Here is a 24,961-nt window from a genome sequence, read left to right as displayed (position 1 = left end):
TCTCTCCTGTCCTGTCCTGACCGGTCAGGTGTCCGGCTAACGATATCATCATCATAGTTAGGCTTTAGTCATGCGAAGCAAAGTGCTATTCGGCATACGCCCTCCGGAGTTATGCTACATGTACTTTGCTTCAGTGTTCAGTATCGTCACAGCGGCTGCTAGTTTTGCCAGCCAGGTCATTCAGTGTACTTCTGTCGTGCGTCACACTGTTGTTGAGATGTTTGGAGCAAATAGGGCTTCTGTGCTTCTAAAACGTGATCCTTCTTTTCTCAAGAAAACTTCGAGGTCTTGCGGTTGTCGCTGACACAGTGTTTGTTGTCACTAATCGTTCCACGTCGTTACACTGCTAACATTTTTTACCCCAGAACTTTCCCACCGTGACTTTGCAAACGCGACCACTACGGCGCGGATATGATAGAGTGCTGTTCTTGGTCGATGGATGGGAAATTCTCTGACACTTCTGTGATGCCCCTGCAGGTAACACCCTAGCTATTGACACAGCTGTAGCTCCACGTACGAAGAGATGTTACATTCATCTGTGCTTATTTTTGCTGCATTTCTGTGATCTCATGAGCCACTTGTATGGATATTTTGTTTCTTCCAACGACCTCAGTTTTGATCCTCGAATACTAAGAAATGGGTGAACATGGACATGGACATACACGTAGGTCAGATTACTTGCAATGGCAAATGGTTGCACTGAAACATCGTCAGGAGAAAGTTATGATCACAGATCGTTCAATTCATAAATTGCTACATACATACAATATTTCAGTTTTTGAGGATGTGAACTATCTTAAAACTCTCACATAATCTGATGAACGCCGGTATAGTTGAACCCTGACAGTGGGTTTACTGAGCAAATAGCTGTGACATGCTGAAATTACGACCATAGTAGCCGCCAGTATTTAGTCATGCACGGTTGAGCGAAGCTGTCATGTTGTTTACCACTCTCACCTGACTCGACTGCTCTATAAAACTCACCTTGCTATGCCGCAAATAGCCCATTCAGCTCTCGGCGTCGCACGGCAGAGGGTGGCTGAGATTTAACTTGGGAACTGCTAGTATCTCATAGCTACGTACAGTCTTCCACTCATATCTGTGATTCTTTTCGGTACAGAAATAGCAAGAAGGATCTGAGACCGAACGAGAAACTCGTCCTGTCACATACATATTTAAGGTAGGTGCAGTTATTCGTTCGAGGGCACATTTTTGTTCGTTGTTGATCGTTTACGTTTTTAGTCGATCGTGGCGAATGTATTTTCGCGTTCTACCTAACATGAGAATATGATTTACTGAATAGACACTAACTGCAATGTCCCAGCTCTTGTCTTATAACGGCAGTTACTTAAGCAATCTTGAGGATGTTTCGTGACCCGTAGCCGGGTTTTTAGCTTAGGTCACACGTTGAAGGGGTTCAATAGTGTTGTAGGAGTGAGGCTCGCCCAAAACAAATGGTAGTGAGATCAAATTTCACCACGATACAATTCAACTCAAGGCTACGTCAATGTATGTTTGGTAAAGGCCGTACCGCCGGAGGCCGTGACGAAAAGGATTTAAGGTTCAACGGTCTCGTGTAGAGGAGCTCAGGTGAGATGCCTTTGTTTTTGTTACATATTCAGGTTTAACGTTATACTGGTATATTAGTAGACGACATGGATTACTTCGTCAAGAACAACAGCATGTGAGTATAAGGCTTCCTTTGTCCATTAAATGGTAGAAATGCTGTATAGTTGTCGCACTGAAAGGGGCTAGTGACCTTGAATTTGCTATAAACAGAACACAGCTACAGATTTCAGTCCGACTACAATGATTGCTTTACGATATAGGAGTTTGGATACATATGAGTGCTTCATTGTTTTGGCATAGAAGGCACGTGCTAAAGACGACTATCACAGTTGGTAGTAGATTTGGCGGACATAACAGCTTTTTTTTGGGTGCCGGTAGTCCGGTACCAAACACGGTGTACCGAAAATGGCCCTCTGGCGATGATGAGAGTTGCGGAGACGTAATGACGTGGAAATAATTTTTTTCTAGTTCTTCAGAAGTAATTTTGTCCCTTGTCAGCTCTCAGTGTGATGTGTGGTTCGTCGTTCGTTGTGAAACATGATGCAGGTAGCGCACATTCTAGCTAGTGGCTCAAGGTGACACCAGAGAACTGATTTCTGGCCAGCCATAGCCCCCCCGGGCATGTCCCATTGTTTGTGTTTACCTGTCCCGTACTCAGCAAGAGGCCGCGGCGATCTGGACAGAAGATAGCTTTTCATGCCCTGATGCTCGGGCTCGCAAGACAGTTACTTGCAGTTTGTGTTTTTACATGTGACTGTGGCAGTTTGGATACTCTGCTGGCGTGCATTGAACAAAGAACATACGAGTAGCTTTGTTGTTGGCTTGAGATTCCATTAGCTTTGACTGTAATCTGAGCAGGTCTGAGCACAGGGCATGCCAGGGACAAAACAAGTGGTCGCGACACAACTACTAGTAATATACTCCCACGAACCACAGCTGCAGAAGTCAACAGTTAGCATGATGTATTTCCAGAACCTACATTTTGTGGCAGTACTTTGTGGACCATAATAAAGGTTTGTGACATCTTAATTATCATAATAACCCTCCATATCCTGGGAGGCGCCAGTTTTAATGGATTATTGGTGCTTAGGCTGACGACCACAACAAACGTAAAGCTAACGTCACCAGGTAACTTTAACTGTTTTAGTGCCCCATGTTCAACGGCTGCCGCAATCAGTTTTCTGCATGCTGAAGAGAAAGATAATATTTTCGATGTTTGGGAAGTCTAGCTTCTAGATGACCTGGATTGTAGCGTCAGATATCATAAGGAGGTATTTAATTGTGGGGGCAATTTTCTTCAAGTATGTTTTCACATATATCACTGCTTTAAGTGCCCTTACGTCTACTGTTTAGTAAGTAGTATTAGCAGGTCTTGATTGGTAGGAAGAGTTTATAGCGTCAGTCAACAACCACAACTCACAGTTTGCTATGAAATATTATACTACTATACTACTGATCATTTTATTAGAGTAGAGATCAAATTGTTGAACGTTGACAAATGCACATACGTGATTTTCTACACCTACGTTATTTACTCGTAGTCAACAGTTCGCCCCTTATAACCGCTTTATAAATCGTCGTTCGATTGTACGTAAGACCACTTCAACATTTATCGGCAAAAATGGCAAATATGGTCAAACCTGGAAGCTAACTGGCACGTCATATTTGTGTTACGGTAAGGGGTGTGGGTGCTCTTCGGGATAGTGTTAATGACACATTTTGTCTTAATGTCGATTTTTCAAAGCTTATTAATTAGTTGCATCTGATTTCCAGCGAAGGTCAGAAAAGAAATATCTTGTTTTCGCCATACGGATATACATGTGGTTTACTCAACCTTAATTCCATATTCTGCTAACCTGATTTTCCCAAACTCTTAAAATTTTTCTACACATGTTCGATCTAAAAAAAATGACTATAAATCTACAAGACATTTTTGGATTAGATGGAATGTAGTGTAACCCTCTCTACGCTATTAACTAACTAAATGAATTTTGCTAAATGCATTTTGGGCAAAGATATGGAAGAAAGATCATTGTCGTATCGTCATTGTTATATATCGATGCTTGTTTACGTACAGATAAAAGATGCCGACTGATCAGGAAAAAGGCACGGCAGGGCGAGGATCGTCCTATGACGTCAAAGTCGACGGGAGTGGATCTAACTTCACTAATGGCTACCATGGCGAGAAGTCTGACGGGAAACCTGGCGGTGACGAGGAGGCTGCCGTGGTGTCGTGTGGACTGGGCGGCTGGAGGCCCGACTGTATCCAGAAGTGCGCCAACCCCAAGATGTTCTGTTTCGTCCTGGCGTGGTTCATGTTCTTTGAGGTCAGTGTCATTTTACCATGTTGTTTTCTTCACGACGATACGTTTAAAGATCAGGATGAAGGGAAGGTGCATGAAAAGATGAATTTGCACATATAAACTTAGGGTGAAAAAAAAATAACAGAAGGGGCAACTTAGAACTGTCCTATGCATCCATTCCTACTGGTTCATCTTAAAGAATTCGGCGACTGTCCGCTAGCGAGCTTTCTCGAAGTGATCATGATGTGGTTAAAACATCAAAATTTGCTAACATACATTCGCATAATTCCACCAGGTGCCATTATACCGCCACCTCAAAAAACATTGTTATAGAGGCCTTCTCAAGATTGTCTTCAACACCTAGATACATGTATCTGAATTGTATTACATTTACGATATTTAACATTCGGTATTCAAGACAATCTTGGGAAGACCTCTATACTAACGTTTTTTCACGTGGCGGTATTATGGTACCTGGTGGAATTATGATAGTCGATGTTACTAGACGTAGCGATTTTTTTTTCACCAAGAAAATTGTATTCATTTGGAGATATCGACGTAGCCCATTGCCGTCCACTCCAGGGCCTGATGTACAGCGGGTTCTTCAAAGGTGCGATCACGTCCCTGGAGAAGCAGTTCCGCATGACAAGCTCCGTCAGCGGAACTCTCGCGACAGTTGCCGAGATTACGACCGTCATCGTCGTCAGCGTCGTGACGTACATGGGAGGTTAGTTCCTACATTATCTCTATTTATTCAGATGTGTTGAATCTATGATAACTTCCATGGGAGAAGTGATACATCTGAAAATGTCGCAAGTAACAACGGTAGGGCATTATATCACGAATCTATCTGAAAATTCTTACCCTTATACTAACTGCAGGGTTACAAACAGTAAAAGGTAACAAGAGTCCAGTCCATACATCTACTTAATGTTTCTATATACACTACTACTGGTTTTGACTTCTTTGGAGGCAGCGGCTAGTGAAAAGTCGTTTTCAATGATCGGGTCCACGTGGGTTCGGTGATTTTAGTAGAAATGTGAAAGTTTTCGAGTATATTGTTTTGTTTCTTGCATCCCCATAGTGAGGGCAGTTCGCAAATAAGATGTATTTCATCTTCCACTGCATCCCGGTTTCTCAATATCTACACAGTCTCTCCCGAACTGACAGCTTACGGTCTTCAGTGAGTGGCACTGATTCTTCAAGAGGAATATTGTCTCTGTCCAAGGAGATTCTATTTTTAAATAGCATGTATTTGGCATGGCTAACCATGACCTAACGTTACCTTTCCTCAGGAAAGTCTCACAGACCGGTCATCGTGGGGATCGGCTCCATCCTACTTGGTGTCGGTGCGATCCTCACGGGCGTCACCCATTGGTGGGTGGAGATCTACGACTACGGTGGTGCCGGTCAAAACCTGACCACCAATCAGTGCACAGCCGGAAACGGAAGTGACGCTTGTGACCAAGGCGTGTCTACTGGCCTTCATCCCCTGTTCCCGGTCCTTGTGGTGGCGCAGATCATCATCGGACTCGGGAACACCCCCATGATGACACTTGGTATCTCCTACATGGATGATCATGTGAAGAAGGCAGATTCACCCCTTTATCTTGGTAAAACTATGTCTTAGATTTCTTCTGACAGGTTAGAGTAAAGATGAAAGTAAGTGTTTGAAAACGCCCAACCACCTGTCAAATCTGCACATAAATTATGAACTGACATTTAACTTTGTTACTGAAAATTCTTGTTTCAATGCTGTGAATTACATGGCGAGCCCTTAGGTTCAATCTAAGCCCAAACTTTACTCCTCTCGTTCCTCAGCGTGTTGCTGGCTGATGCTGGTGTTAGCCCCGGCCGTGGGCTTCCTCCTGTCCGCTATTACTCTCACCTGGTGGGTGGACGTGGACCGTGTGGATGTCTCAACCGTCGCCATCACACCTCTGCAAGTCAAATCTACTGCATAGGATGTCGTTAATTAAAAGCTTATTAAGGCTACAGCTTTCAAACTACAGGGTAGCAACATACAAAGAGGGTATATCTATAATGTTGCACAAGCAGACAAAACTTGACAAAAGGGTAGCAGGCCCTGTGTTTGAGTAGAGACACACCTCAAGCGCTTTTAACAACCCACCACACTTATCGAAAATAAGGGTCCTTTCCGGTATGAGATATCAAACCTTACAGTGTAGTTGCCGGATTGAGATTTTTTTTATTGATAGTCGCCTGTTATGTCAATCCTTGGTGGTAATATGAATAATAAATTAACAAATAAAAGTTGTTTCCACCCGTGTAACCTTGCAGAGACCCGCGGTGGCTGGGAGCATGGTGGCTCGGGTTCCTGTTCTCCGGCGGACTGCTCATCATGATGGGCGTGCCGTTCTTCTGCTTCCCGAGGGTGAGAACTTCAAGATGAGATCAATAGACACATTCAAGAAAGCCACTCACTTCCTCAGTTGTCACTATTCCATTCCCTTTTATGTGATAGTTTTCTTTATTAAAACCTTATTTTAGTCGGCTTCAGTCTGTGCTCTTGTGTTGTTCTTTGTTACCCACGCATCGTTTCTCGTGAGTAGATGCAATGTTTATTTCAAAACAAAGCAGTAAACACGGCAGGTGTTGCGTGACGTAATTCCATATCTGAATATTTCTCACAACTGTTATCAAACTTTTAGGCGCTGAAAAAGCCAAACGATGACTGGGACGACATTATGCCGGACGCACCGAAGATGATAGACACCGGAAAAGAAGGCCCCAAAGAGATATTAATCGGTACGTTGAACTGAACGGAACTACATGGCAAAGACTGAAAACGGACTTTGACTTTTTATTGTTAGTTGTATCATTTCATACGCTTGCTGCAGACATCACTGACCATCACCTATGCTATTAGGCATTGATTTAGGTCCCTACTGATTAACAACCACTGGTATATTGTTTGCAGGGATGTTCCGTGCCTCGAAGAGGATCTTGACCAACTTCATCTACATGGGCATCACCTTCATGCAGGTGGCGGCGCTGAGTGTGACCTACGCCTTCGGTGTCTTCATGCCCAAGTTCCTGGAGTCTCACTTCCAGCTCGCCGCTTCGGACGCCAACAGTCTCATAGGTGAGCACAATCAGTGTCATCTCTAGCAATCTACTATGGTGTGATCTTCACTGTCAAAATATTAGGAAACAACAAGAGTGGTTGTTAAAACAGCCATGGCGATGGTGGCTGTTTTGGACATAACGAGGTGTTGCATGTATTGCCTATTGCATTTCCTATCATTTGGTTGTTGCAAGAATATGGGACGTTCCCAATTGTTGCATAGATGCAGAAGATTGTCACATTCTGGAATAGTTTGATCACGTATTCAGCACTGTCATAATGACGCCATACTTCGTCCCTGAGGCATCGCCAAAACCAAAATTGACTTGATTAGAGGTAGTGATTACTAGCGCACAATATTGATCTGTTAGCTTTTTTTTAATGAAACACACATTTGCTATCGTCAAGAGTTGAAGCTCTACTATACAATGGAGGGCAAACACAACGATGCTAATATACTATTCATTCCCATTGAAACCAATGTTTCCAGGCCTTGCTACCATACCAGGAGCGGCTGTAGGACTGTTCTTCGGAGGCGCCATAACCATGAAGTTAAAGTGGAAATCCGTCCGCTGTATCAACTTCTGCATGGTGACCAATATAGCGGTGGTTATCATGTACGGCGGGCTGTGGGCCTTCACCTGCGACAACCCCTACATCCCGGGACTCACCTTGCCTTATCGCAGGTAAGGGCTTTCATCTCCAAACTGTTGTAGGGACGGAGGGAGGGGGTACTGTTACGTGTTCAATCTACAGAAGTTGCATATATATATCGACTGTCAATCCTCTTATATTGTCTAGGAGATTCTGCTTGATCAAGCATTTTGCTTCAATGTGACAAGACAATGTGACTGGTTCTAAAAACCCTTATCTTTATGATTTAGCTGTCTTGTTAAGAGGCACCAACAGAAACACAATCACTTTGCAGTACATTTTTCATAAGGTCACAGTTGGTATCGACAATAAGTGAACTAGAAAGGCCGACATTTGCTTGAGAGCAAATACAGCATATTTCAGCCATCTCCCTCCTCATGTAACAATAGACTGTTCCAAAATCACCTATGTGCAAAAATGGAACACTTCTGCTTAAAATGACTTCTAACTACTAATCACACTTATGAACAAAAATGAATCTTACAAAAAACCCTTCAATAATGGACTCTTCTAGTGCACCCCATGTAGAAAGGTAAAATAGACGACTCCAAAAACACTTCCGCTAAGAAATGGAATTTTGAATCATCAGCCGTCCAAAACCATATTTAAAAAAACCCTCTGTGCAAGAATGGACTCTTCCTGTTATACCTCTATGTAAAGTGGAGCGATCCAAAAATACATCAGCTAAAATAGGACATGGACATAATCACCAAAGTCTACAAAATGAATTTTTAAAAATACCCCCTTCATTGAAGAATGGAATCTCCCAGCACACCCTGTTTAAAATTGCACAATAGACAAGTCTAGAAATACTCACAGTACATGGCCTTTTGTATGATAAGCATCCCAGTTCAAAACTGAATTTTGATAAAGTTCCCCGTGCATGAATGGACTCTTCCAGATAACACCAGGCTTGCTGATTGGCTGCCGAATCCTCCTCATGTGTAGTCTTCAGGTGGGGGTCAACTTCCATTCAACAAATGGAATTCAGAATCATCACCCATGTCCAAAACTGAATTTTTAAAAAATCCCCCCTATGTGCAAAAATGGGCTGTCCCAGTAGTAGTCTTATGTCAAGTGGTTCAGTGCAAAAACACTTCCGCTAAAAAGAGCATTGGCATTATCACCAAAGTCTAAAAGTAAATTTTAAAAAACACCCCCTGTCCAACAATGGACTCTTCCAGCAAAATCAGCTCGCTCATTGGTTGGTCATTAATTGCATTTACCTTGTCCCCCAACCACCTGGATGTCTATGGACTAGGTAGGTAGGTAGATAATTGGATCTACCTGGCACACCTGTGGCCCTGACACACCAGAATGACCTAGAGGTCGTTGACCTCGGCACCTCAACCTCACATATCCAAAACTCTCCCACAAAAACCTCCTTATAGAGCCATTTTGAAGTAATTTATACCAAATATTTTACATGGATCCTTTGAATAAGTATCTAGGGCACCTCTGCCCCAAATTTCAGGTCATTTGGATGTAATACCATGGTACAGGGGGCCAAATTATACAGTTTTGGTCCAAAAGTTGCAATAAAACCTTAATAAAATCAATTAAAGAGCAGATATGAAAAAAATGAAAAAAACACATTTTGGTATTGGCCCACTCTACCCTTGTGCCAAATTTCAGGTCATTCGGTCTAGGAATGGCGGAGATGAATCACTTTGAAGATTTGACAGGAGAAAGAAAGAAAGAAAGAAACATTACGAATACAATATATTTCACCATACTATGTATGGCTGAAATATAATAACAGATTTTCCCCTTGATATGTTTCCAGTGAGAACCCAGCGAATGGTATCAACCTCCAGGCGCAGTGTAACACCAACTGCAGCTGCTCTGCCGAGCGGTTTGACCCGGTGTGTGGAACGGACTGGATGACGTACTACTCGCCCTGCCATGCGGGATGCGCCGGTACTACATACACCGGTCCCATACCAGCAGTAAGTCACTCTCGATATGCATGGCGTCTCCAAGCTTTTGAATTTACACGTAAACCCTTGTTATATGACATGCTGTGGCTTGCCATAAGTTGGCTGTATTCCAGCAAAATAGGAAGACATCATATTTGTGACTATAAAGTTTTGGCACACACCGTTATGCCCTTTTGATTTGATTATGAAGGTCTCCTTGGTGCTTTCTGTATATTTCAGCTGAGACTGAATGTATCGGTCATGACAAAGTTTGATTCTCTCAACTATTACTCCTCAGAACTACACAGACTGCAGCTGTGTCATGGCTCCCACGTTCAGTGCCACACCAGGGAAGTGTTACACCGCGTGCTCAGCCAAGGCGCAGGGTTTCGTCGCCCTCATGTTCTTCATGGCGTTCCTGGCGGCGGCGGGACAGGCGCCTGCGTTTATAGTTTTACTCAGGTAAGAAAACATTAGTTGATATCTTACAAAGGGGATAGTCACCTGTATATCAATCCTTCCACGAATGTGGTAAAACTGACTGAACAAATAAATAAATAAATTAGCGTTGGACCCATCTTTGAGTGTTTCTAAAACTACCGGCATTGAAGTGACGCAGTCTTATATGTAGAAAAAAAAATATCAGCGGTGTCACAAAGATTCACCACACAAAACCCAGTGGTACCATAAAGTTGTTATGCTAATAATAGATTAAAATTTCATTGGAATAAAACACAGAACGTCTTTCTCTTTATTTTACTAATAGATCCGTGTCAGAGGCGGACAAGTCGTTTGCACTGGGCATCAACTACATGGCGCAGAGACTGTTTGGTAAGTTATATTGTTTTTAGTACTTTCCATTTCAATACATCGTTTCTCAGGTTGGAAAGCTGTCATTTCCAACATTGGATTGAGATATCCAAGAGATCCAATGACATACGTCTGAGGATGTCACTGTAGCTCAATTGGTAGCAGCTCCCGGCTCCAGTTGGTTACTGGGGCACTCATGTCAATGATGGGTAGGGCATCTCGGTTTGGACTGCACCTGTGTTTTGGAAGTGACGTTGAATGGGGTATTTTGATTTTCATTGAGGCAGTGTCTTGAGCAAACCCTCTAAAATATAGAGAGCTACTGAAAAAAAGCAAAGAAACTTGCAGCCCTATGTGTAACTAGGCACTACAAGGTTCTATATGAACGGAAACCATATGTCGAAAGGAAAAGTTCATTGGATAATCGAATGTATACTTTTGCTCCAACAGCGAGCATCCCTAGCCCCATCTACTTCGGGGCGGCCATCGACGGAGCCTGCCTCCTGTGGCAGACGACTTGCGGTCAGCGCGGCAACTGTTGGCTTTACGACAACACCCGTTTTCGGCAGTCCTACCTGGGTCTGGCCACTGCACTGCAGCTCCTCTCCATCGTGTTCCTGGTCGGGGTGTGGATCGCCATCTACCAGCGGCAGCGCAAGAAGGTAAAGCCCGATGACGAAGATCTCACTCCGGATGACAGCCCGACTAAACACGCCCCCAATGGCAATGCGGACGACCTTGGCAAAACTAACCCAGCCTTTGATGACGTAGAGGACACACATCTCTAAACACTTCCTGACTCAATTTTCAGAAGTACTGAGCTGACTAACGTAACGTTTTCTGACTAATGCTGTGCACTTTCACTGAATAGGATGCTTGCACTCGGTGAACAAGGTGGCCGCTGATCGTCATGTGGTCATTATGCAAAAACGCAGATTTCTATCTATCACGGCCAATTATGTGCTTGGTGGTAAGGTAGCAGCACCAGAATATAAAATTCCTTTGGATGAACCATTATCTGTGACCTCAAAATGACAGGCTAGGTCGCTGTGCTTTTTTAAATATCATACACTGTGCCGTCAAGTGCGAACATCCTATCAGGGGAAGGCTATGCCTTATTTTCAAGGACATTGTGTAACAAACTGTCAACTGTATCTAGAAAACTTTGTACTAATTTTTCTGTTTTGGAATATCTGTAGATGTTCTAGAATCTCTGTAGACGTTCCACAACTTTCATGTAACTACACTGACTGTGTGTTTTGTCACAATATGTGTAATTCCATTAATATCAGATAAGCCAAAGATAAGTCCACAATGGACTAAGGCAACTATAAGCATCAATACCACATAAAAATCAATGTGAAGGATTTTTGCCCACTTTGATTTCCACCTTTTGATAAGATGAAATCTAGGTAAACCCACTTTATGTACATATATACTGTACCAGCAAAACGGAGCAGTGATGTCTTAAAAAGCATCTGTGTCTTTCCGGTAGACCATATCAGATGATGTTAAGAATGAAAACATATCAAATACCCCTGCAAGGAAGAAGAATGGGCAAGAATCTTGAACACCAGCAACATGTAGCGGATGTGTCATGTACAGACGTCTATTTACTAGTTGGCACAGAGAATGTAGAGACTTATCCTGTACACAATTTTCATATTCGATTTTAAAAACGAATATATGTGTACAATACCATTTAATTTTTTGTATGACGTAATGTACGGGCCTTTTCATACGGTGGAATCAGTTTTTATACGATAGGCTGAAGATTTAATGAGTTCTGCAACTATCGCTTGCGTCCATATTGCGGAAATTCATTTAACAGATAGGAAATCTACCTACGAGTAAGGGGAATTAATTATATATATCATATATAGATAAATAGCTTTAGATTGAGAAACTAGCATATTCCGTGATATACATGTTCTAGCCAAGAATATCGAAGACTAGTAGTCATAGGTTGGAATCTTGTGTAGACGTACGTGTTATTGCTATGAGAATCCAGCTCTTCCAGACCGTGTAATTCGATTGTAGTTGTGTGTTGGGACCATATCTACCCACTGCTAAACTGTTGATACAGGACGCTAAAGATCTAGAAGATGGGGAAAATGGTGAAGCGTCTGGTCAAACCCAGGACAAGAGACCGATGTGGCCTCTAAGCCTGTTCCAGAGGCCCATGTCCCGCAGGCAGTACAGCGAGGAGAGAATCGGCCCCTATGCGCTGTACGATCCCAGAAGCCTGACTTACTCCACGGACACGATCAACCAGGGTTACAGTAGTAATGGGATGGCAAATCCAGCGTTTGTATTGGAAACAACCACGTAATCCTTGTCAAGTCACTTCTGATTGCAACATTGCAGCGTGGTAACGTTAGAAGTATTAAAAGCACATAGAGACTCAGAGACATTTGCGTTTACTGAAAAGAAAGTGTATATCATTTGGAATCACCATTATTTGGAAGCGGCTTTATTTGGAAGCATCTCTATAAATAGCTTTTTCTCGGACAAAGTCACTGTGACTGTCCTATTCAAACTGCTTGTGAAATCATATAACATGACCTGTACACTGTTTCAATTAGTGATGGTTATATTGTACATATTGACTTTCAGGTTACAATGAGAATGATTTATTCCTTGCTATACAGGAAAGTATTATTCTGGCGTTTTCCTAGTATATTCTTTTATTTGACGTTTAAGTATGGTGTATGTACGAACATCTGTAATAAGGTAACAACATGATTGCTTTACCAAAGTTGTCCAGTATCCAAGTTATGCTACCGTACGGTACATGTCCACCCCTACTCTTGGTTGATTTTGTATTACTCTTTTTTAACCAAGCAGACTATCAGCACTAATGGCGCACAAAGTGTACCGCATATGTATGTCATGTCACAATATGGCAATGGCGATGTGTGTACTCAGTACCTCATGATAAATTACCACGTTTAAAAACGTAAAACTGTTCTATATATACCAGTAATACATGCCATCTATGCTGTTTGTCTTTTGTGCTGTGGCTTATTCTTCAAACTTCAGAAGTATGTTCGGGTGTATATTATGACTAAGAGAGATGAATCACAATACACTTATGTATATCTATTCATTGATAACTTTGGAACAAGGATACAAAACATATCCCTAGTCAAAAAGTGAAGCGGACACTTCAACAAAAAATGATGATATGAGTTGGAAAATTAATCGTAGATATCGATGTTCCTACACAATCTGGGAGTACATCGGTACATTTCATCCATAACCGTCCGTGTGGTAAGAATTAAAACAAACTGTAACCAAGCAACAAACAACGCGCCGGTTTATGCATGTATTTTACTTTTTTACATTGTAGATAACAAAAACAGGCGACAATTGTTAAAACGTTCTAGAACTACGAACATTGTTAGCACGCTTCTACGGCTATGTATAGGCCTCATCTGGTAGTCTACAGTTTACCAGATTTGCCTATCTGGTAAGGCCATGTTGATTTGATTATATGGATGACATCCTCTGGGAACTCCAAAACTGATGTGAGCGAGCGAATAAAAAAAAAGTTTGGCCAAAAAAAAAAAGTTGCCTCCAGTATGAAATCAAAGTGGCCAGGAAGGTTGAACATAGGACTTAACACACATAGTATGGTATACCAACAGTTAGATGTAGGGACCAGTACATCATACGGGTGAAAGACATTTTTTTTTCTTCTTGGACCAATCCGAAAAAAACAGACCTGGACAAAATCAGAGGAATAGGTTTCACCAATCACAAAATGGACGCACTATGTCGGCAGGCATTTGGGGTCTTACCGGGGGCCAAGAAGACAAGAGGAAGTCAAGTAGAGTTTATAGTCAAAGATACAGAGGCAGTTAGCCTTTATTCCTTGGAGATGGGATTTTCAATTTGCAAATGCCAGTGGGAGTCCAATAATCTACCAAACCGATTCCTTTGTAGCAAAACTGATTAATTACCATTGTTTTGAGTATTGCCAGTTCTCAAGTGTCCACAGACAATCAGGTCCAGGTTCAGATCCGGACCTGAAAATGATCCTCTGGACCTGAATGGGACCTGAATTTTCTGTACTGGTACCTCCCCTTACCAACAGTAGATTTTTTTTTCTTTCTGTCATTTCACATTTTATTCTTTGACTTTAGATTTATTTTGGCATTCTATGGCATTAGACTATGATTAGTTATCTGTTTTCTGATACATTTTTTTCAATCTACGGAATATTTGTGCTCATTTTACAGCTGCCTTGCAAAATTTATTGTGGTCAAAAAACTTTTTTTTTTTTTGGAAACGGCCGAAAATTGGTGCGAGCGCGGATGTCATCCATATAATCAAATCAACATGGCCTAACCTACAGTTAGTCCAGACGCTGCATTGCCATCTCACCCAGCCTAAGGCGTGTTGGCAAAGGAAGTTCAACATCTTTTTTTTTCTTTTTTGTAATAACACAATCATCAAGAATAACCGCGTAGAATGCAAACATAGCATCCATTTCAAGTTGTTGTCATTTGCTGCTCTAAAAGTTCCCTGTTCCGCTTTTAGTATTCTCCCCGTGAGTATTCTCGATCTGAGTGGTCCGACACGGAACTCTCCCAGCGTCCCATAGCTACATCACTCCCCATTGCCACTGTATGGTTACGCAACATTACTACGGAGGTGGTGTCACTCACCGGTCAGGTTCCCCCTATCCGCCAGCATGTCTGCATGACCATCTATTCTGGCTCGTCTGGCACAGTCTCCACACTCTCAGCGTCTTTTACAGTCTCTTCAGCTGGTGAAACCTTCAAGTTGGTATTCTTAACGGAGCAGCAGCTCAGGATCGTCACTAAAAAAGTCCCACATGGCTGATCCGTCCGTCCGGAACGCCAAGTGTCAGAGGAATGAGTAGAGGAACTTTGTTGTTCCAAACATCGCTTATTAGCCAGACGTCACAAACGATGGGTATCGTGGACGATTCGAGTATGTAAGGTTGGGGGTTATAAAATACATTGGGTGCTGTTTGAGCCATAAATCTCAAATGGTATGGGATATACAATGGATCAAGATGATCAAATTGTTAAAAGAATGAAACCTTAGCATAAAGCAGTACATAGAGAAAAACAGTTTTTAACAATTTTCTGTTAACGTTAGTGTAATTGTTCTAACGTTAGAACACAAATTCGTTTTCTTCAAGTATGAGTGCTGCGTGCTCATATTTCAGAACGTCTGTAGACTCTGTACTGTCTTTAATCAGCAAACTTGTTTGTACTTCAGCTCTATACTTGCCTTAATGTCGCTCTCGTAGCTATTTTCATAATTTCCCGTTATGTGCTCATCACTGTGAAGCACGCTCATAATTAAATCGTGCTCTAAAGACCACACAATATGACCACAGGTGTCGGCGTCCGAGCTGGTGTGTATAGTATGGTCAATACGAAGGCATGGCGCCCGTTCGTATTGTACTGTCATTGGAGAACACCATGTTCCACCTCAATAACGGATGACAGCTTTATTATGACTACACTACTATTTTAGATACCTAAGATAGCTAGATAGATACTAGTATGTAGGTATATTTAGATGGATGGGAGAGAGAGGGGGATCGAGAAGAGAGAATCTATCAGTCAGCACTCGTATCTAAATCTCTACTCGGAGTTTTACCCATTTGAATGTCGCGGTACCCAGCTGACGTCACGCCGCCACGACGTCCTACCTTTAACCTCGCGGTTTTACGGTTGATGTAACACCTTGATCACGTGACGAGACGCCAGGTAAACAGTGAGCTACTGCTGCTACTGTAGCGGCCACCCTCCGTCGGGCCGTGCACGTCATCGGCGCTCGCCTTAAGAGGAGGTTCTGACGGAGAAACGTCGCTACGTGAGCCATGTTGGTGCTACCTTTCCGACAGCGGTAATGTCGGCGGGTCTCTTGAAGAACGGAGTCGGTACAGCCTTTTCCCTTACAAACTGTGACGTGTAGCGTGGCGATCAGCTGATAGCCATGTCTTGGGACCCGGGTTCAGATTCTCTGCTGGACTTCGAACTGAATCCTTACGGGCACAATCTCGTCTTCTCAAGCAGGTAAAACACATTTATTCCTACCAGTGTAGTGCCCATGTACAGTGTATCGATCTCTTTCGCCATATTAGTTGAAATATGAGCGTTAGTGCTACTCCATGTACTCTAAAGGTGTCGCTATGTGCGGGTCTACCACGGGAATTAAGGATGATTTAGCGTGTAATCACTGTTTTTAATGGGAGGTTTAGATAGTAATCTCCGCTACCCTGTCCCCAATCCACAGGTACTATCAACTGCTGGGCAAGAGAAAGGACCTGCCCATCTATGCGTGCAAAGAACAGTTCATGACAGCCTTGGAGAAATCACAGGTTGTGTTGGTGGAAGGGAAAGTTGGTTCTGGCAAAACAACACAGGTGAGACCACAAATCTTGCAGTTACCAACAGCAATCATTCACCATAACGCACCAGTTTATCAAACGTATAAAACCAAAGTAACAAAGAACGCTAGGACGGTATATGGGTTTCAGTGTGGGAAGGGCAAAGTCCTGTATTAGTGAACAAACAGGTGGCATGACGTGGCTTAATGAAAGCACATAATAGCCTCGGTCCCACGGCCCAGCAACCGGCTGTACCTCACAGCAAGCCCTTTAAAAACAAGACAATGCTGCTTGTTTTTGCCGATGCAAATTTACCGGTATATAACTCTGTAGTTATATCACGGAATGTGTGTTTACCAGTGCTTCTTTCTTGTTTTGCTGCGGTTAAACTTTAACCCCGACGAGAGTGAGATTTAGAATGACCGTTACTCCTTACAACAAAAGGAAAACCAGGCCAGATTACACGAGTGGCTGAGAGGCTTAGGTCACACGGCGTCTTTGTTATGAAAAGTATTGTGTTTCCCCTTCTAATGTTGTGTGGGACACGCATGTGACTAGACTCAGCATTTTAAATCAAAAATGAATAAGGAACTTAGAATATATGGTCGTTTGCTAAAATATGACGTTGTAAAAACTACCATTTTGGATAGTTTAACATGCTATAGTGCTAGTCAGGCGTACCTTTTCCATCTGGAACGTCATGTGAATGGGCATTCGTATTGAAACCCGTTTCTCGTATTTTTGCATGGAAGTTCTGCTCACTGTGAAGACATACATTGTACAGTAAACATTAACCGGTGTGGCATAAATATTGAAATGAAAACCAACCAACGTAATCTTTTGCATCATCAATTGCCAATCCTATCCTGATAGTGTGCCATAACAGTACAGATATTGTTATCAAAGTTATGACCTGAATTAAGACCTAAGAATGGTTGTAAAATATTCATGCTAGCTTATGCTGACATATAGTCCAAGAATAGTCTTTAAACTCTTCAAGTAAACTAGAAATAGTGCTAGTTGTTTAGACTATTCTATGTAGAAAAAGGGTTGAACCCTTTCTTGTCTTCACACAATAATTATCTCTTCTTTATCTAGAGGGTTATCACACCCTGATACATGTTAATAATCTTATACTCAATCGAAAGAATCAGCTATCTACATAATATATGATACACAATAAAAAATAATGGAGATGGGAGACATGGGGGAGATGACACCTGTAGCATTCCCCATGATCAAGATATACACCAAAATATGAAAATTACTTTCCCCTATACCCTAATATCCTGGTACTAACCTTATTTGCTCTGGTAAAGCATAACAGTATGGAAATAGGGGCAGCATTTTTATGTGGACAATTATTGTGTCATTTTCTGAAAAATTATTTACCAGAAGTCTGTAAAATGAAATCTCTGTGTGGTAAAAAATACCTGTGAGGACAGTAGTTTACCACCCCATCCCACTCCACACAATGTTGCATGGCACAATAACAGTTGCTGTAAAGGTTCTGTTTGCTGTCAGATTGTCAAGGTCATAAACCTTTGACCAGGACTTAACAGGTGAGCAAGCTCTCACCATAGAACAGAACACAACATGGGAGTTGACACTGTGTTTTGTGATTACTTCAAGTCATTATTATCAATGCTGAATTGATTGCAAGCTTGTCACTACAACCTTTTATCTGACCTTTAGAGGAAAAGAAACCTAACTTAGAGGAAAAGAAACAGACAGGTGTCAATATTGTTACTAAAAGTAGGCAAGCAAAGATGTGATATGTAGCAGTTTTCATTTCTCCACAATATCCTTCATGTCAGTTCGAGCATACAATTTTCTATACATAACACTATAAATAACACTCAAAGCACATTTTACACAATCAATATAGGCTAACAAGGAGCACTATGTTCTCCCCCAGACTGTGTACCTGAGACTGGTCTTGGCTGCTGTGGCAGACAAGAATGAAGATAATAACAAATATCCCTCAGACGTTCATACTGTAAATGTTTTCTCATCCACTTCCCCAGATACCACAATGGTGCGTGGAGTTTGTGCATGCTCACCAGTACCAGAGCGGCATTGTGGGTTGTGCAGAGCCGGCAGACCTGGTGACATGTACCGTGGCACAGCGTGTGGCAGATGAGATGGACCTGGTGTTTGGGGAGGAGGTGGGCTACTGCACACCACTGGAGGACTTCAGTACACAAGAAACTATCCTAAGGTGAGAGAACTTCCAGGTTAGACCTAACATTAACTCTCATAATTCTACTGGGTGTCATGATACCACCACATAAAAAAATCATCCTTATACAGGCCTTCTCAAGATTGTCTTGAACACCTTAGATTATCATCAAAATGTATAAACCTTGGATCTCTTTCAATCACTTTAAATTTATGTATTTTTTTCTCATGTGGCAGTATTGGCACCTGGTGGAATTATCCGAGTTGCTGTTATGTCTTTTGGTGACCAAGGAGGTTCTATACAACTCCTTGAACTGACAGATGCACAGCCAAAACACAAAACAAAAACAGCACCAGAAAGGCAAAGAAGATCAATCCAAGTTTATCCACTGTGCATTGCTTCCTACTTCCAATACACTTATTTCTGTGTTGATCTCTTAATATTTCTCTGATTTTTCTAGATTTGCCAATGACAGCGTGCTGCTGCGAGAAATCACAGTGGACCCTCTCCTGGAGCGTTATGGTGTCATCATTCTGGACGAGGTGCAGAGAAGAACAGTGGCCACAGACTTGACAATGGCCTTGCTGGGTGAGATCCTGAGTCAAAGGGCAGACCTGAGAGTGGTCGTCATCACCACATCCATACAAGCAGGGAACTTTCAGTCCTACATCGGAGCCTGCGAGGTCGTCAAGGTCCCGGAGGCAGGGGAAGGCACAACTGAGGTTCACCACACACAGGATGTCGTGCATGATGGGAAATGTGTCGAGGAGGCTGTCAAGAGAGTGATGGACATCCACGCAAATGATGGAGACAATGGAGACATCTTGGTTTTCCTTGCAGATGAAAAGGTAAAAGTTGCATTGATGATGAGATAATTGAGCTCATTACCAGCTATTATCAGTTTGATGGTTTAGTCTTCGCTGTCTGCTTTTGTGACCATGCAATGTATGTGTTGTCTGCAGATGTAACTCTTCACTTGTGATGCTCTAATGACTATATTCCAATTCCCATTCCACAGGAGGTTCAGGAGGCATGTAAGAGGCTAAGAGATGTAGATGAGCTGCCAGCTCCTCTGCAGATCATCCCAGTGTTCCCCTCCCTGTCCCACAGCCAGCTACACGGCCTGTATGATGTGCCAGAGGAGGAGCCCGAGCCTGTGGAAAAGGGCCCTGAAGAGCACCCTGGGGATGAGGACACGCCGGAGGAGGTAGTGGAGAATGATGGGAATGACACAGAGGACTCTGGGAATGATGGGGATGAGGAAGACGATGACACAATAAGTGGAGAAAGGCCAAGAAAAGTCATCGTAGCCACGGACATTGCTGACTCCTGTCTCGTGGACACGGTCGGGTTTGTTGTGGACAGTGGACGAGTTCGACAAGAGGTCAGCATCAACCTTGTCTATAACATCATCCAGAAATTCAGTGGTTCTTAAATATGAGACAAAATAGTACATGTATTGAGTGTAATGTGACTGCACTGGGATCACTGTTGTCAATCTTGGTGGAGCATTGCTATACCTTAAGAATTGAATTGAAACCTTTAATTACTGCCTATGGAAATGTATGACAACATAGAGGGACGTCATTTTTTTTGCCATTTGTGTATTTCAGGTGTTCAATGCCCGTGTCCGTGCCACCCAAGACCTGGTCAGTCTGATCAGCAGACTCAGCGCTGACCAGCGGGCTGACCTGGCCAGTCTGAGGCCTGGGAAACCTGGCAAGTGCTTCAGACTGTACCCCGAGGATTTTACAGAGGTAAGTCGCCCTCAGTGTGATTCACAAACTTTCTTTCTATGCTAAATGTGTATCTGGCTTGCATCTTTACATTAGTCCATCATTTAAAGTTGCTGGTGAATGTCTTGAAGGAGACGAGTAGACTTAGTCCAGGCAAATTTCCCGTGATGATGATGGTGATGAACGTTAAATGAAGAATTACAGAGTGCAAATCAAAGATTGTCACCTCCAAGGCTCAGTCTCCAACTTTATTTTTTTTCTGTCCCATTCATTGTTTTGGAGCCCATGTTGTTGATTTTCCTTGTTAATTATGTCATTTCAAGTCATGAAAATACATTTTCAATAGTTTTATGTCATGAAGTTCACATTTTAGGGGTGGATGGAGTAAAATGTTCCATCCTAGCAAATTTCTGTCCGAAGAACTCCAATAACTGGAAGCACAGCTGTTATCTAATATTCCCCATTTTACAAGTTTTTTCTCAATGCTAAGATGTTTGGTAGAGACTATCTTAAGTTGATACATGTAACTGTTGGCATGCAGTGTTTGTGTTCCATACTTACCATCCTTCTATTCTTCCTTTCCCTCTTTCTTTCCCTCTTTTTGCATGCACCAAATCTCCTCAGTTTGTATTCTTCTTCTTGATAGCTTGTCCTCATTTTCATTTTTATCACAAACCATACCTCTACGGTCCAGGACCTTGCTGCGTTTCCGAACCCTGAGATCCATCGTGTGAACCTGACACCATGGATCCTACTGCTGAAGAGGCTGGGGGTGGAGGACCTGCTCAAGTTTGACTTTCCTGACCCACCAGGTACCTGTGCCACTACATGCATGTGAAGACTGTGCTTTTAAAAGTAGTACCTTTGATCATTAAAAAAAATCACCAATTGAATGTTTTGGTAAAATGGGAAAGACAATGTGAGTACATGAACCATTTATTCCACAATTAAAAAAATTGAATATTACCAAGAAGCTCCTTGATAGTTATGTATCAGTAATTGATGGGAACTGTTTTTAGCATGGTAGAATATAGTGATTTTGGCTTACTTGTGACACAATTCTTTAACAGCTACAGAATTCTTGAGTGGAGCGATGAACCAGCTGAAGCACCTGGATGCAGTGGACGAGACTGGATGTCTGACAGACCTCGGCGCCATCATGTCGGAGTTCCCGGTCGACCCACAGCTTGCCAGGACGATTATCGCCAGCTGCGAGTACGGCTGCTGTGAAGACATCCTCACCATAGCTGCACTTCTCACAGGTGAGGACCTGAAGTGACACTAAATCAAAAGGGAGCGTATCAGTGGTACATCCTATGGCCAAGTTTCTTGTTAAGATTCTTGTTGAGTATGTACATGTGGTGGCAGAAGACAATATAGCCAAGTCTCCAGACATGTTCACATACTGGAAGTTTGCTCCATGCATCATTGATATGTCATGTATACTCATTAGATCCAAATGTATGTTCTTCAAATATGTTTGAGTGGGGATTGTTACAACCACCAAAGGTAAAAACTGGTGACAATGGTGAATCCTTCATACTAATACCCATCACTCTTTCACAGTTCCTCCTGTGTTCCTGCGACCATCTGAGGCAGCCCAGGCAGCGGATGACGTCAGGAGAAGGAAGTTTGCCCGGGCTGGCAGCGACCACCTTGCGTTGATCAATGTATACCATGCTTTTAGGCAAAGTAAGACCTTTTTTGATACTTCCAAGTTTGATCTTTTTAACTACATACACTGACAAAGATACATTTGTAGTACCTTAAGTATTACTGATGACCCTTTCTTTGTCTTCCTAGACTACCAGGATGAGTTGTGGTGCTCTAGTAACTACCTGAACTTCGATGCACTCCGCATGACAGACGATATCAGACAGTATTTTGGTGGCATCTTAGAAAGACTGGAGCTGGGGCCTTGTGAAGACAGTGAACCCAAGACAGAGGAGGAGAGAGTGAAGAGCATCAAAAGGGCCCTGGCAGAGGGATACTTCATGCAGGTGCTGGCTGGGTTGGGTTGATGTTCTGTCAGCTTTTTGCTTCTTACAATGTATGCTGTCTTCTGCAAAGTAACATTGCAATTTGCTGCATTCAGGAACATCTCAAGCATGGTGTTCATTAACATGTACATGTAACTTCACAGGGGTACATCAGGGATGGAAAAAAACAACAACTTATTTCTGTCCCCTATCTCCTGTACAAAATAGGAGATATGGGACTGAAAGATGAAAAACTGCAATAACACATTGGATTAGAATCTTCTGTTATGCACATCTCAGGATCAAATCCAGATATTCATTACAAACTGTATTTCTAATTTCACGTAACCACGCTTGCTGCAGGTAGCACATGACCTAGATGGGACAGGGAACTACTTCATTGTGAAGGAGACACAAGTGGTCCAGCTGCACCCCACCACTTGTCTGGACAGCAACCCCGGCTGGGTCCTGTACCATGAGTTTGTCTTGAGTGAGAGGAGCTACATCACAACACTCACAGAAATAGAACCCCAATGGTACGTGTCTCAACTTTTTTTTCAAATTAGGAAAGTATCATTAGTGGCATATCTTTTACCAGTCAGAGACTGAGAAGCAGGAATTGCAGAAATAATCTCGAAAAAATGTAAAGGGAAGTTTCATGCAAGACATGTTGATGAAGGTTAGACATCAAGCAACTGGCCATGGATATGATTTGGAAACGGTCAGACGTTTCAGATAACATGTGCTGTCAGTGACACTTACCAAATTCCAAAATGTTTCAATGCCTTTAATAAGTTGCACATTTACATGCACCTACCTTGCCCCAGATGCAGTAACACTCGAGAGTCTGACACTTTCACATTAGCATTCATATCAAACCATCTCACGAAACTAATCAAATCCTATGGATTATCGTAATGTTTCTGCTCACCTTAGCTGAAAACGATGTTGTTGTTCCTCAGGTTATTTGACATCGCACCGAAGTACTTTGACCCCACAAACCTCCCCCAGGGGGAAGCAAGGCGGCGCTTCCACTCCATCCTGGTCAAGTCTGAGCTTGCAGTACCGGGCAAACCTGCTAGGGAGTGGGCTGGACCGGGAGTGGCCCAACCATCAGCACCCAGGAATTTCACATCACATCCGGGCAGAGGGCCAGTCCAACATGGGCAGATGAGGGAACGAAACCAGGAAGATGATGATGATTCTAAACTTTGTGTGGTTAGCTAACAAATGAACAACTAAGAATCTTATGGAAATGCTTCCAAGAAACACATGTCATGTCACACCAAAAATGGATCTTCAACAAGACAATGTGCAAGGACTGCTGCAAAAGTATGCTGTGGCCAACTGGATGTTGGGTAGTTTCTGCAACCCTAGATTACATGGCAACTGTAGTTGTGAATGTGCTGCACATGTGCTGGAAACCTCAGCCAGAGAAGCTCCAACTGATGACTGTTTGATAACAAACAGTCCAGTACTTTTAATCTTGACCGTGTTTGCTGACATTTCATGCCAACTGATGTGAGTTGTTTCCTTAGAGGAAGTGTCTTTGATACATGAATATACCAGATACTACAGATGGCTAGCTGAACCTTTGGCCATGGAGGCAAGCTAATTAGAGCAAGGGATTCTGTAACTGTGTGAGGTTAAACTTACAAAGGCCAACATTTCATTTGTTGCTAAGGTCTTGAAAAGGCTGCTGCAGATCATCACCAGAATTTTTTGAATGATGAGAGTCAACAATCAATGTGTGTGACAGACTAAGGAAAATATATTTTGCTAGACTGTGAAAAAGATGCCTTTGCTATAAACCCAATGTTTTTCTAAGTGGGTGAGGGGCAGGAAAATTCCGAAGTGTACTTATCGTGAGCACATAATCATGCACTGCTGCTACATTGCAAATTTTGTACTTTGGAAGCAATAAATGTTGCACTTAAATAATAGAGACTAACTGTGGAAATGTTTACGGTGCCAAAAATAAAGCACTATTTGTAATGCATTCAGTGTCATCCATGTGATCAGATCATTTACTTGGAAACTTGAATGTGTCTTTGAAAGGCAAGTTTATGTAGCAATACTAGACATGTGCCATCTCCACAATATGACTATAGTCAAAATTACCCTAGAAGACTACTCAGGAAACTGATAAAATCTGGTCTGTGTCAGAAGTCTTAACGCTTGTGGCAACAGGAAAAAAATGAAATAAGTGACCACCAAAAAGTGGTGACTTGTGCAGGTTTGACTGTATCCATAAATGTTGTCAAAGACCTCTGTTGGAGTGTTGACTCGCTTTTATAGAAGTTCCATGTCATGTCTGACAGTGTAGAAAGCTAAAGGTTTCGAAT

General features: G+C 42.5%; 2 protein-coding genes across 7 annotated transcripts; both read left to right on the top strand.

The window, feature by feature from the left end:
• On the top strand, positions 1 to 13,349 carry LOC118413800 (solute carrier organic anion transporter family member 2A1-like). 6 transcript variants are annotated; one of them, XM_035817334.1, is made up of 15 exons: positions 1 to 477; positions 1,121 to 1,180; positions 3,647 to 3,896; positions 4,455 to 4,599; positions 5,168 to 5,485; positions 5,694 to 5,814; positions 6,174 to 6,267; positions 6,545 to 6,641; positions 6,814 to 6,978; positions 7,451 to 7,646; positions 9,401 to 9,563; positions 9,832 to 9,995; positions 10,300 to 10,364; positions 10,794 to 11,005; positions 12,430 to 13,349. In XM_035817334.1, the coding sequence occupies exons 3-15, from the start codon at positions 3,654 to 3,656 to the stop codon at positions 12,673 to 12,675; spliced, it is 2,229 nt and encodes a 742-aa protein (XP_035673227.1). In that variant the 5' UTR covers positions 1 to 477; positions 1,121 to 1,180; positions 3,647 to 3,653; the 3' UTR covers positions 12,676 to 13,349. The 6 variants fall into 6 exon arrangements, with proteins under 6 accessions (XP_035673227.1, XP_035673226.1, XP_035673229.1 ...); XM_035817333.1 differs by lacking the exon at positions 1 to 477 and having other exon boundaries at positions 559 to 1,180; XM_035817336.1 differs by lacking the exons at positions 1 to 477; positions 1,121 to 1,180 and adding an exon at positions 1,462 to 1,590.
• Positions 13,350 to 16,064: 2,715 nt separating this feature from the next.
• LOC118412850 (probable pre-mRNA-splicing factor ATP-dependent RNA helicase DEAH2) lies at positions 16,065 to 24,615 on the top strand. Its single transcript, XM_035815892.1, has 12 exons — positions 16,065 to 16,405; positions 16,626 to 16,755; positions 18,747 to 18,940; positions 19,362 to 19,749; positions 19,920 to 20,285; positions 20,515 to 20,658; positions 21,332 to 21,449; positions 21,708 to 21,899; positions 22,204 to 22,329; positions 22,441 to 22,637; positions 22,980 to 23,152; positions 23,579 to 24,615. Exons 1-12 carry the CDS (start codon positions 16,326 to 16,328, stop codon positions 23,841 to 23,843), a joined length of 2,373 nt encoding a protein of 790 aa, XP_035671785.1. The 5' UTR covers positions 16,065 to 16,325; the 3' UTR covers positions 23,844 to 24,615.
• Positions 24,616 to 24,961: the final 346 nt, after the last annotated feature.

Source organism: Branchiostoma floridae, chromosome 4 (assembly GCF_000003815.2).
Source record: "Branchiostoma floridae strain S238N-H82 chromosome 4, Bfl_VNyyK, whole genome shotgun sequence".
Lineage (NCBI taxonomy): Eukaryota > Metazoa > Chordata > Leptocardii > Amphioxiformes > Branchiostomatidae > Branchiostoma > Branchiostoma floridae.
This window is presented reverse-complemented; position numbering and strand designations above follow the sequence as displayed.

Coding starts and splice junctions, on each gene's coding strand:
- LOC118412850 (XM_035815892.1), top strand. CDS start 16,326: ATGTCTTGGGACCCGGGTTCAGATTCTCTGCTGGACTTCGAACTGAAT. Junction 16,406..16,625: donor AATCTCGTCTTCTCAAGCAG/GTAAAACACATT, acceptor CCCAATCCACAG/GTACTATCAACTGCTGGGCA. Junction 19,750..19,919: donor TTTTCCTTGCAGATGAAAAG/GTAAAAGTTGCA, acceptor CCCATTCCACAG/GAGGTTCAGGAGGCATGTAA.
- LOC118413800 (XM_035817334.1), top strand. CDS start 3,654: ATGCCGACTGATCAGGAAAAAGGCACGGCAGGGCGAGGATCGTCCTAT. Junction 6,642..6,813: donor CCCCAAAGAGATATTAATCG/GTACGTTGAACT, acceptor TATTGTTTGCAG/GGATGTTCCGTGCCTCGAAG. Junction 7,647..9,400: donor CTCACCTTGCCTTATCGCAG/GTAAGGGCTTTC, acceptor ATATGTTTCCAG/TGAGAACCCAGCGAATGGTA.